The following is a 13,427-nucleotide window of genomic DNA, read 5'->3' on the forward strand; positions in this document are numbered from 1 at the left end:
TTCACCTGTCCCACGTTCCACCGCTGGGCGCCACTCCGTCTTCCTCTGCAGTGACGCTCAGGTCAGAGGGCGCGATGACGCGATTAGTGTGCGCACCGCCCTGTGCCTGAACGTCACTGCAGAAGAAGACAGAGCTGCGCCCAGCGGTGGACTATAGCAAGTGCCGGGGGCCTGAGCGACAAGAGGTGAATATGAGATTTTTTTTTTTTTAATCGCAGCAATAGCATATGGGGCAAATGTGTCTATGGAGCACCTTATGGGCCCATAATCAGCATTTGTGGAGCATTATACGGGGCAAATGTGTCTATGGAGCATCTTATGGGGCCATAATCAGCATTTGTGGAGCATTATATGGGGCAAATGTGTCTATGGAACATCTTATGGGGCCATAATCAGCATTTGTGCAGCATTATATGGGGCAAATATCTGTATGGAGCATCTTATGGGGCCATAATCAGCATTTGTGCAGCATTGTATGGGGCAAATGTCTGTATGGAGCATCTTATAGGGCCATAATCAGCATTTGTACAGCATTGTATGGGGCAAATGTCTCAATGGAGCATCTTATGAGGTCATAATCAACATTTGTGCAGCATTATATGGGGCATATTTTAATATGGAGCATCTTATGGGGCCCATCATGAACTGTATGGAGCATTATATGGGGCTCCTGATTCAATATGGATATTCAAAAACACTTAACCTACTGATGTCTCAATCAATTTTACTTTTATTGGTATCTATTTTTATTTTTGAAATTTACCGGTAGCTGCTGCATTTCCCACCCTAGGCTTATGCTCCAGTCATTAAGATTTCACATTTTTTTGTGGCAAAATTAGGGGGGTCGGCTTATACTCGGGTCGGCTTATACTCGAGTATATACGGTACTAGTGTAAAGATTGGTGCTTTATGTGATTTATTGTTAAGGCCATGTTCAGACGTTCAGTATTTTACATCAGCCCAAAACCACAAAACCAGGAGAGGAACAATCAGAGCAAAAGTGTAATAGAAACACGTCACCACTTCTGTATTTATCACCCACTCCTGGTTTTGGCTTACAAATACTAAGGTAAAATACTGACCAAATACTGAATATGTGAATGTGGCCTAAAACTGACTTTTCAACCAGAGTTTTTGGGGTTTGGTTTTCATAAACTCAGTTTCTTTTGTGGTTCAGTCTTTGGGACTTTTTTTTAATCAAAATAAAACTGTTGACAAGACTGACCTAACTCATCACCTTTCTAAACTTAATGTACATATCATAGTACATAACCTTACCTTATCTCCAGGCTGTGGTCTCATTATTGACACCCGACTGTATCCTTTTCTCAGGAGAACCCACAAAGCATCAAGTTTTCCCTGTAAAGTCAGAAATACATGAAAATATTAAACATAAGTCTCTAAAATTGAATGCAGAACGTTTTCCATCAAGCGTTACTTTCCCATTAGAGATGAGCAAATTGATTTTCCGGAACTTGATCTGACGGTAATGTCAGTATTTTTTAGCCCCCCAGAAGGGAGAACTGGGAGCCACCTCCTACCTACTGCCATTTTGATCACCTCTTTTGATTAGTAGACCTGGCACAGTATTATGTGTGTGTCACGTCGCAACAATGACATCATGCTGGGCCTAAAAACCAAAAGAAACACCGATTGAATCCAGAATATATCTGAGTTTTCATGGAAAACACAAAATTGTCTGGGTGGCCCTAAACTTTTGAACGGTAGTGTATGTATGTACATACATTCCCACTTCCCAGGACATTGTTACTAAAGGTGACAGCTGCAGCCAATCAGCAGCCGCATGACATACGAATATCAACATCGGAGGTAAGTTTTTTTTTCTTCTTTATTTTATTTTGGACACTTTAGCTGTCAAGAAGGTGTCGTCCAGTAGTGAGCTTCCCCTGTAATCTAATTTTCCAGGAAAAGCTAAAGAGGCAGCTTTTTCCTAGTGAGAAGACACCCAGATTACCCCTAAATTATACACTTATCCTACAACTCATCTGTCCTTGTCCAGTCTTTTTATAATCTATAGCCCCGAGATACATTTGATAGAGTTGTTGGGGGAACAATCCTTTCTCTGACAGCTACCACTGCCATCTCTTCCATACACAGAACTGCTTGGCATGGCCGAGAGCTTCAGTGTTCACTAGGAGAGAGCCACTGCCAGTCTCCTTAGGCCACAGCTTATTTCTGGAAGAACAAAAGGATCATCTGTCAGAAATCCAACATCCTGGATCCTTTTCTCTCCCAGTATCATTTGCTGGGGGGAGGGATGGGAGGATCCAAGACACATTACACTATATTATGCTTTTTCATTATATAAGAAGAATGGAAACTTGTTGGAGCAGGACCTAATATTTCACCCTCCTGCTGTGAAAACTTTCTCTTTGGCAGATGAATGAACATCTTATACAGAAAAAATATTTTATGAGCTCCCCTTCCTGAATATTTAGGATAACATTTGTTTAATTTTAGAATAGTTCTGCTTTCAGAACTTCAAAAAAGATAGATTGTTCTCATCAAAAAGAAATCCAGAGGTTTGTAGTTGTAGAGGTCGATCGTTGCAGGCACTAAGTATATGAAAACTAGCTCTTTTCTGGTTAATAATAATAATAATAATAATAATAATAATAATAGTTTTTCTTTCTATAGCACCAACATATTCCACAGCACTTCACAATTTTAGAGGGGACTTGTATAGAAAATAAAAGACATTACAGAATAAGCATAACTCAGATATTAAAAGGAGTGAGGGCCCTTCTGCTCGAAAGCCTATAATCTCTGAGGAAATAGAGGTGACATGAAAGGTACATGAAATTGTACAATACAGTCATAACATATTAATTAGGGTATGCCAGGACCCCGGTCTGAATTGCCTCAGTAACTTTCCTATCCAGTGTAACGAGAAGATATAAAATCAGCAGTATAAGCTTAAACACGCAGCCTCCAAGGCACTGGACCTTCTCAGGGCGTAACGATCGCAGTCCTAGAAGGTGAAAACGTGACTTGGCCAAGGGAGGAAGGGGGCCAGCTGACACCATTTTCCTCAGATGGACATTCAGCTGAAATGTTTTGTGGCGCATAGAGCCATCGGCTCCCTGCACAGCAATACATATACGAGCCACCGGCCAATCAGAGGCAAGCAGCTGACGTTGGGCTGCCAATTTTGGGCACTGCATGATGTCACTACATCCCCGTCCCCCGATTCTGATTATGGAGGATAAAGAGGACGATGCTTCTCTTGGAAAGAGTATTCTTTTTTTATGTGTATGTGACGAGAAGCAGGATGAGGGATATTATTACAGGATGTGGGTCAGGATGGGGGATATTATTACAGGATGGGGAACATTACTATAGAATAGGAGCAAGAATGGGTTATTGTGACAGGATAAGCGCTAGGACAAAGGTCATTATTACAGGATGGGGGCCAGTATGGGGGACATTAATACAGGATAGGGGACAATATTACAGGAGAGGTGTCAGAATGGTAAATCTACATTATTAATTTATGGGGCAAGTGGGGGCCATAATTACTGTAAGGGGACTAATTGTAAAAAAAATTGTAACTAAACTATAAAAAATAACAAATATATTTTCCCACAAAAAAAAAATCTGTTTTATGTAAAAACGAAAGTAAACTAAAAAGTACACATTTGGTATCACTGTGTCCGGAACAATTCAAGTTATGAAACTGAACCATAACTCATACAATGAACACCATAATAACAAATAAATTAAAAAACATTAAACATGTAGCTTTTTTGTTATATTGACATACAATTGTGGAATAAAAAAGTGATTAAAAACTCATATCGCAAAAAATTGGTATTACTGGAAACATCTTGACCCACAAAGAACATGGCCCGTCAAATTCAAATTTTTTCTATGGGCAGCCCATTTTCCCGTGGAGTTTGAAACCCCTGATTTAGATTATAGTACTAGTTATTGAAATTATTATGCCTTACCAAACACAAATTTGAGCTCTTGACTGTGGCTAACTCTTTTCACCTGTTCTCAGGACCCTGCCCACTAGTGGAGGAATATGATATTTTGGGTTTCCAAGTGTGATGATGCTAGGACTGCCAGGGAAGAAAAGGAGGTGTGGAAATTTATTGGGTCTACAGTTGCTGAAGACTTCATACTATTATAACTATTATAATCATATTACAATATTTCAGGGAGTTTACTCTTTTAGCGTTTACTTTGTTAGCTGTCCTGCAGTCGTGAAATGAAGACCTTGCATATGTTATTATTGCATGTCCACTACCCTACTGTGGACACCTAAAAAGATGGACACTACCAGAAAGAAAGTCAAATTGCATCCTACATCTCCTATTTTGGACTTTGTGTGCCTCAGTGAATTCAAAAACTCTGTTCGGTGAATGTATGAATTTCTTCTTTTCAGTTTTTCAGACAGGAGCCTCCTGACAAAGTCCTCAAATGTGATGAGCCAGTATGAACAACATCTTATAGTCTCTCAATGAGGGCACAGACTTGATGGTTACAAACTGGATACTGGCACAGCGGTTAGTGGTTAAACAACAATGATGATACAGAGTTTGGCAGCACCATTAAACACAGAGCTTGATGGTTACACCTGGATAGTGGCACAGCAGGTAATGGTTTCACAACAATTACGAGAGTGACATCATGACTGAGGCACAGAGCTTAATGGCTACAAAATGAATAGTGGCACAGCAGTTAATGGTTACATAACCATAATGAGCTTGGCAGTATCACTGAGGCACAAAGCTTGATGGTTACAACTTGATAGTGGCACTTCGGTTAATGGTAACACAACCATGATGAGCTTGGCAGTATCACTGAGGCACAGAGCTTGATGGTTACAACTAGATAGTGGCACTTCGGTTAATGGTAACACAACCATGATGAGCTTGGCAGTATCACTGAGGCACAGAGCTTGATGGTTACAGTAAGCAACAGCAACAGTATATTCAGTGGGAGGTTTTAGCAGGCAATGGACTTCCCAAAAACTTAGTTGTCAGGTCAAATTACTCAGCACATCTTACAGTTTTGAACATTCAGTACAGTCTGTAATTTTAGTATAAATAAAAATTATTATGCAGGCCACTTTAGTGGTTGCTGTGTATGCCAAAGTTCTCTGCACGGTCTCAGGCCACCTATTTAGTTTACCCTTAAGGTCACAGTTATCTTCATTGTCTTAGGCAACAGTGGAGGTCATGGATACAGGACAGACCTGTTTCCTCTATTCCAAGACACATCACTAATTAATGTTACTGGTCACAGTCCTAAGCATTATTAAATATTTTCTTTAAGGAACTCTAATAGACGAGATAGAATTGCAAAGAAAACTCTTAGTAAGTTTGAGAACAACATTGGACAGCAGCACTAAAAGCACTGAGTTAATTTAATGCCTCATCTACTTATAATCAAGTAGCTATCTCCAACGATGCCACAGGCATTAAAAAAAGTGTTTGACAGCCTATAAACATTTTCCATTTCTGAAGATCCTTGTTGTCAACTGTAGAATTTCCTGTTACTGGAAAGTTTTGGTACGTTCCATAACTTCCTTTTGGCTCTGTACCCAGTAGTGTCCATAACATGTTTTGCTTGTGTTTCCAAGGAGGAGAAAAAAACATTTGAGGTTCACATGATGCAGAGTCAGCTGCCAAGCTGCAGTCTGGAGGGGCTGTGCTTGATGTCAACAATGGGGAACATATGGTTCATATCAAATGGCAGAGTGTTGGAGGTCTGAGGCATCTCTGTGACTGGCATTCTGTCAGGACTTGTACTGGGCATCACTGGCATAGCTGTAGGAGATTTGCAGAGAGATAGTGGACACGCTCATGTTCAAGGACCCCCAACAACATAAAAAGACAATAGTATTATAAATGGCACATGGTAGGGGGGGTTCTATTACGTTTTTGACTTTGGAGACCTGGATCTTCAAGAGATAACTCTGTTTAGAGTCCCTCAAAAAAAGAGTTGCACTGCTTCTTGTAGCCTGAAGCTATTCTAGCTACAATCTGAGAAGATGCCACAGATGCCTTCACATATGACCTTATGTGACTTGGATCTTCAGTATTACATTTCAGATCAAAGACTTTCTTTTTACTGATTGTAAGAAGTCCTAAAATTACAACAGTTTTGCTCTACTGGGTCATTGTTCTGGTAATTGTTTGTGAGGCATCCTAAACAGATCTGTGTGTGCATTACCTCTGGTATTCAGCGTCTTGAAGTGCTCATAATACCATCTTCATTTTATGAAACTATTGTCAGGGGCAGATATACAGTATATTGGTGCAACCTGTTCAGCCACACACAGGCCCAAGAGGTAAGGGGGCCCACTACCACCTACAAAACAGCAAGCAGCTTCTGTCACAGTGACATAATGGAGCTATTGGACTGCAATTGGCCCATATACTGTTTTAGCACAGGGCCCTTCTTCTGTCTCGTGTCTGCCCCCGAATACAGGATCCCAAATTCTTTACCTCTAATGTGTCTTTGACCTATTCAATTCAAGGTCATTTCTAGCCCAGGATTTGCGAGTAGCCATCACTAACATGTAGTTGACCGTGTCAAACTTGGCATGCCCATGGATTTGAAACTGCCGTATGACAGAAAGGTCTGTCAGAGAGCTATTACCAGACTCATTTTAAGGGCAGGTTCACACCAACGTATAAAAATTCATTCAGCATTTCATCTAGAAAAGTGGGACAATTTTTCTCACTTGCCATCTATATGCAATCCGATTTTTACAGCAGCAGCTATTAATCATGTACAAGACCATTTACAGTTTCCTATGTTACAGAATTGCAATGTATCTGTAAAAATCGGATGCTCTACCTTGGCTCTGTCTGGCATCTGATTTTTTCACGCACCTATAGACTTCAATGTGTGAGTCTCATGCGATTCACAGAAGAAACTAATGAACGCTGCAATTTTTTTTTCACACGGAATGAGTCAGAGAAAAAAAATGCTCATCTGTACTGCCCCATTGAATAACATTGGTCCGAGTACTATGCGTTTTATTCACGGACACCACTCCGACGGAAAATATGGCCATGTAAATGAGCGCATATACAGCACACATAGAATAAAGAGGTTAGCTATCTAAATTAATTTTTAAATAAAATAAGGGTAGAGTAGCAATTAACAAGAAGATGGTAATGTAAAATGGACAAAAGGGGTGAATACCCTTGGTCATATACTCTTCTGGGGTCTCCACCACTCCATCTTCACCTCTATCAGAATATTCAAAACTTACTTCTTGGCACATTTATTTATCTTTATGTTGGGGTTTTACATCAACATGATGGTTGTGGGTAATTTGCCTTCTGTTTGGCAAAATTATGTGGGTGCTGTGCTGCACTTTCTTTGGCATTGAAAAGTATAAGGTAGAATTATTTGTGTAGTATTATGGCAGGACAACTTCCCTAATCAATTTTCAACTTTCCATAAATAAGAAGTTGACCCCCCAAACAATTCTTAATTAAAAGCATTTTCCCTCCTTAGGGTACAATTCTGCAGTCACTTTATGTAACTGCAGACTTGTGTGCGCACTGCTCACAGTGTGCGCACTGCTCACTGTGAGGATTCTCCAATGCCAGTGGCAGGTATTTGACCGCCAGTATGAGCGTGACTTCCTCAGCGTCTCAGCACGCCACCAGCGCTCCAGGCAACATAACGTGCACAGTGTGGGCACATCGAATGCCCAAGCAAATTACTCTGCTCACTGTCACGGTCTCCATTACTGCCTCTGAAATTTGCCTCTACATATATTGTCAGCATACTCATGCATCTGATTAAATGTCCAGATCCTACGCTCCAGATAAACTTGCTCTGAGGAAGGTCCACAAAGGACCGAAAACGTTTAGCAAGATACGAACTACAGCTGATCTGTTGGTCCAGATGTAAAATAAATAACTTTATTCTCTACAAGCATTATTGAGTGCCAAGTTTTTTGATACAGTTGATTTAAGGGGCTGGAAACCCTACTTGAGCACCTCTACTCACAAGTCTATAGAGTGCCGTGTACAGTGGGGCAAAAAAGTATTTAGTCAGTCAGCAATAGTGCAAGTTCCACCACTTAAAAAGATGAGAGGCGTCTGTAATTTACATCATAGGTAGACCTCAACTATGGGAGACAAACTGAGAAAAAAAAATCCAGAAAATCACATTGTCTGTTTTTTTAACATTTTATTTGCATATTATGGTGGAAAATAAGTATTTGGTCAGAAACAAAATTTCATCTCAATACTTTGTAATATATCCTTTGTTGGCAATGACAGAGGTCAAACGTTTTCTGTAAGTCTTCACAAGGTTGCCACACACTGTTGTTGGTATGTTGGCCCATTCCTCCATGCAGATCTCCTCTAGAGCAGTGATGTTTTTGGCTTTTCGCTTGGCAACACGGACTTTCAACTCCCTCCAAAGGTTTTCTATAGGGTTGAGATCTGGAGACTGGCTAGGCCACTCCAGGACCTTGAAATGCTTCTTACGAAGCCACTCCTTCGTTGCCCTGGCGGTGTGCTTTGGATCATTGTCATGTTGAAAGACCCAGCCACGTTTCATCTTCAATGCCCTTGCTGATGGAAGGAGGTTTGCACTCAATATCTCACGATACATGGCCCCATTCATTCTTTCATGTACCCGGATCAGTCGTCCTGGCCCCTTTGCAGAGAAACAGCCCCAAAGCATGATGTTTCCACCACCATGCTTTACAGTAGGTATGGTGTTTGATGGATGCAACTCAGTATTCTTTTTCCTCCAAACACGACAAGTTGTGTTTCTACCAAACAGTTCCAGTTTGGTTTCATCAGACCATAGGACATTCTCCCAAAACTCCTCTGGATCATCCAAATGCTCTCTAGCAAACTTCAGACAGGCCCGGACATGTACTGGCTTAAGCAGTGGGACACGTCTGGCACTGAAGGATCTGAGTCCATGGTGGCGTAGTGTGTTACTTATGGTAGGCTTTGTGACATTGGTCCCAGCTCTCTGCAGTTCATTCACTAGGTCCCCCCGCGTGGTTCTGGGATTTTTGCTCACCGTTCTTGTGATCATTCTGACCCCACGGGGTGGGATTTTGCGTGGAGCCCCAGATCGAGGGAGATTATCAGTGGTCTTGTATGTCTTCCATTTTCTAATTATTGCTCCCACTGTTGATTTCTTCACTCCAAGCTGGTTGGCTATTGCAGATTCAGTCTTCCCAGCCTGGTGCAGGGCTACAATTTTGTTTCTGGTGTCCTTTGACAGCTCTTTGGTCTTCACCATAGTGGAGTTTGGAGTCAGACTGTTTGAGGGTGTGCACACTTGTCTTTTTATACTGATAACAAGTTTAAAAAGGGTGCCATTACTACAGGTAATGAGTGGAGGAAAGAGGAGACTCTTAAAGAAGAAGTTACAGGTCTGTGAGAGCCAGAAATCTTGATTGTTTGTTTCTGACCAAATACTTATTTTCCATTATAATATGGAAAAAAAAATGTTAAAAAAACAAACAATGTGATTTTCTGGATTTTTTTTTCTCAGTTTGTCTCCCATAGTTGAGGTCTACCTATGATGTAAATTACAGACGCCTCTCATCTTTTTAAGTGGTGGAACTTGCACTATTGCTGACTGACTAAATACTTTTTTGCCCCACTGTATCTTGTTCTTCTTCTCAGTATGCGATTTGCACACATGCGATCACATGCCAACAGGGCCGCCATCAGGGCATGACGGCCGTGACTGGCGTATGGGGCCCGGTGAGCAGAGGGGGCCCGCATCGGGCCCCGTCTTATCTGCTCACCGGGCCCCTACCGGCAGCCGCAAGCTGAACCGGGCCCTTAGCGGCGGCCGGCGCTGCAGCTGTTTAATGCTATTGACGTGCGGGCCCGCACCCGCACGTCAATAGTTAACAGCCGCCAGCCAATTTGAGGCTGGCAGCTGACGTCAGCCGCAGCGTGCAGGTCGCCGGCGTCTGACGTCATTGTCAGTCGCCGGCGAGTGCACGACGCTGCAGCTGCGTGGAGAGAGCAGGAGCGCGGCAGGTAAGCAGAACTTGTTGTTTTTTTTTGTTTGTTTTTTTTTATTTATTGAGAGCGGCGATCCGGGGGGGGGGGGGGGGCGATCCCGGGGCAGTAAAGCTGGACACAGGGAGGGCAGAAAGCTGGACACGGGGGGGGGGGGAGGGGAGGGGCAGAAAGCTGGACACAGGGGGGGCAGAAAGCTGGACACGGGGGGGGGGCAGACGGCTGGACACAGGGGGGGGCAGAAAGCTGGACACAGGGGGGGGCAGAGAGCTGGACACAGGGGGGGCAGACGGCTGGACACAGGGGGGGCAGGGAGCTGGACACAGGGGGGCAGAAAGCTGGACACAGGGGGGGGGCAGAACGCTGGACACAGGGGGGGCAGAAAGCTGGACACAGCGGGGGCAGAAAGATGAACACGGGGGGGGCAGAAAGCTGGACACAGGGGGGGCAGAAAGCTGGACACCGGGGGGCAGAAGGCTGGACACGGGGGGGGGGGGGGGCAGAACGCTGGACACAGGGGGGGCAGAAAGCTGGACACAGGGGGGGGGCAGAAAGCTGGACACAGGGGGGGCAGAAAGCTGGACACAGGGGGGGCAGAAAGCTGGACACAGGGGGGCAGAAAGCTGGACACGGGGGGCAGAAAGCTGGGCACAGGGGCAGAAAGCTGGGCACAGGGACAGAAAGCTGGGCACAGGGGCAGAACGCTGGACACAGGGGCAGAACGCTGGACACAGGGGCAGAACGCTGGACACAGGGGCAGAACGCTGGACACAGGGGCAGAAAGCTGGACACGGGCAGAAAGCTGTACACAGGGGCAGAACGCTGGACACAGGGGGGGCAGAAAGCTGGACACAGGGGGGGCAGAAAGCTGGACACAGGGGGGCAGAAAGCTGGACACAGGGGGGGCAGAAAGCTGGACACAGGGGGGGCAGAACGCTGGACACAGGGGGCAGAACGCTGGACACGGGGGGGGGCAGAAAGATGGGCACAGGGGTGGCAGAAAGCTGGACACGGGGGGCAGAAAGTTGGACACGGGGGGGCAGAAAGCTGGACACGGGGGGCAGAAAGCTGGACACAGGGGGGGCAGAACGCTGGACACAGTTGGTGGGCAGAAAGCTGGACACAGGGGGGCAGAAAGCTGGACACAGGGGGGGCAGAAAGCTGGACACAGGGGGGGGCAGAAAGCTGGACACAGGGGGGGCAGAAAGCTGGACACGGGGGGCAGAAAGCTGGGCACAGGGGCAGAAAGCTGGGCACAGGGGCAGAACGCTGGACACAGGGGCACAACGCTGGACACAGGGGCAGAACGCTGGACACAGGGGCAGAACGCTGGGCACAGGGGCAGAACGCTGGACACAGGAGCAGAACGCTGGACACAGGGGCAGAAAGCTGGATGCAGGAGGGGCAGAAAGCTGGGCACAGGGGCAGAAAGCTGGGCACAGGGGCAGAACTCTGGACACAGGGGCACAACGCAGGACACAGGGGCAGAACGCTGGACACAGGGGCAGAATGCTGGGCACAGGGGCAGAACGCTGGACACAGGAGCAGAACGCTGGACACAGGGGCAGAAAGCTGGACGCAGGGGCAGAAAGCTGGACACAGGGGCAGAAAGCTGGACACAGGGGCAGATTGCTGGACACAGGGGCAGAAAGCTGCGCACAGGCTCAGAACGCTGGACACGGGGGGGCAGAAAGCTGGACACGGGCAGAACGCTGGACACGGGCAGAACGCTGGACACGGGCAGAACGCTGGACACAGGGGCAGAAAGCTGGACACAGGGGCAGAAAGCTGGACACAGGGGCAGAAAGCTGGACACAGGGGCAGATTGCTGGACACAGGGGCAGAAAGCTGCGCACAGGCTCAGAACGCTGGACACAGGGGGGGTAGAACGCTGGACACGGGCAGAACGCTGGACACGGGCAGAACGCTGGACACGGGCAGAACGCTGGACACAGGGGCAGAAAGCTGGACACAGGGGCAGAAAGCTGGACACAGGGGCAGAAAGCTGGACACAGGGGCAGATTGCTGGACACAGGGGCAGAAAGCTGCGCACAGGCTCAGAACGCTGGACACGGGGGGTCAGAAGGCTGGACACGGGGGGCATAAAGCTGGACACAGGGGCAGAAAGCTGGACACGGGGGGCAGAAAGCTGGACACAGGGGCAGATTGCTGGACACAGGGGCAGAAAGCTGCGCACAGGGGCAGAACGCTGGACACGGGGGGCAGAAAGCTGGACACGGGGGGCAGAAAGCTGGACACAGGGAGGGCAGAAAGCTGGACACAGGGGGGAAAGAAAGCTGGACACAGGGGCAGATTGCTGGACACAGGGGCAGAAAGCTGCGCACAGGGGGGGCAGAAAGCTGGACACGGGCAGAAGGCTGGACACGGGGGCAGAAAGCTGGACACAAGGAGGGCAGAAAGCTGGACACGGGGGGCAGAAAGCTGGACACAGGGGGGGCAGAAAGCTGGGCACAGAGGCAGAAAGCTGGGCACAGGGGCAGAAAGCTGGGCACAGGGGCTGATTGCTGGACACGGGCAGAATGGAGAAACGGGGCATGATTGGAGACACAGGGGGCAGGATGACAGACATGGCGGCATGACTGGAGACACTGGGGCATGACTGGAGACAGATGGGGCAGAATTGAGACACAAGGGGCATGATTGGAGACTGGGCAGAATGGTGATACGGGCAAGATTGGAGACACTGGAGGCAGGATTGGAGACAGATGGGACAGGATTGGAAACAGATGGGGCAGAATGGAGACACAGGGGGCATGATTGCAGACATGGGGGCATGATTGGAGACGGGGCAGAATGGAGATACGGGCATGATTGGAAACACTGGGGGCAGGATTGGAGACAGATGGGGCAGGATCATGGGGCAGGATGGATATGATGGAGACAGATGGGGCAGAATGGAGATACGGGCATGATTGGAAACACTGGGGGCAGGATTGGAGACAGATGGGGCAGGATCATGGGGCAGGATGGATATGATAGAGACAGATGGGGCAGGATGGGGAGATCATGTGGGGCAGAATGGATACTCATGAGGGCAGGATGGGAGAACATATGGCTGATGCCAGGAATGAGACACACGGAGGCTAGGATGGCGAATATTATTACCATAGGGGCTAATTAAGGGATATTATTACTGCAGTGATGTATTTATTTTATTTTTTGAGTATACTGTTCTAAATGGGGGGGCGGTCCTATTACTGTGTAGAGTGATACTATGTCGCCTTCTTCATGTGGTGTAATGTAGAAGTTGGGAAAATTAAGTAATGTGTTCTGCAAGTGGAACTCGAGATAACGGTGTTATTTCCTTCACCTAGAGACATCACTGGTGAGTCAGTGCGTTACCTATACACTGACACTATACACTGTATACTATATACAGAGGTCCTGTGTATAATGTCACCAGTG

The 13,427-nt window shown here is 46.5% G+C and overlaps 1 protein-coding gene across 1 annotated transcript in view; it reads right to left on the bottom strand.

Annotated features, from left to right (window-relative positions):
* Positions 1 to 13,427, bottom strand: part of ANTXR1 (ANTXR cell adhesion molecule 1) — a 320,379-nt gene that overhangs the window by 35,916 nt on the left and 271,036 nt on the right. The window contains exon 17 of the mRNA XM_069766572.1: positions 1,279 to 1,359. Within this exon, the coding sequence (XP_069622673.1) occupies positions 1,279 to 1,359 (81 nt within the window). The remainder of the gene's footprint in view (positions 1 to 1,278; positions 1,360 to 13,427) is intronic.

The sequence above is a fragment of the Ranitomeya imitator genome, chromosome 4, assembly GCF_032444005.1.
Source record: "Ranitomeya imitator isolate aRanImi1 chromosome 4, aRanImi1.pri, whole genome shotgun sequence".
Taxonomy (NCBI): domain Eukaryota; kingdom Metazoa; phylum Chordata; class Amphibia; order Anura; family Dendrobatidae; genus Ranitomeya; species Ranitomeya imitator.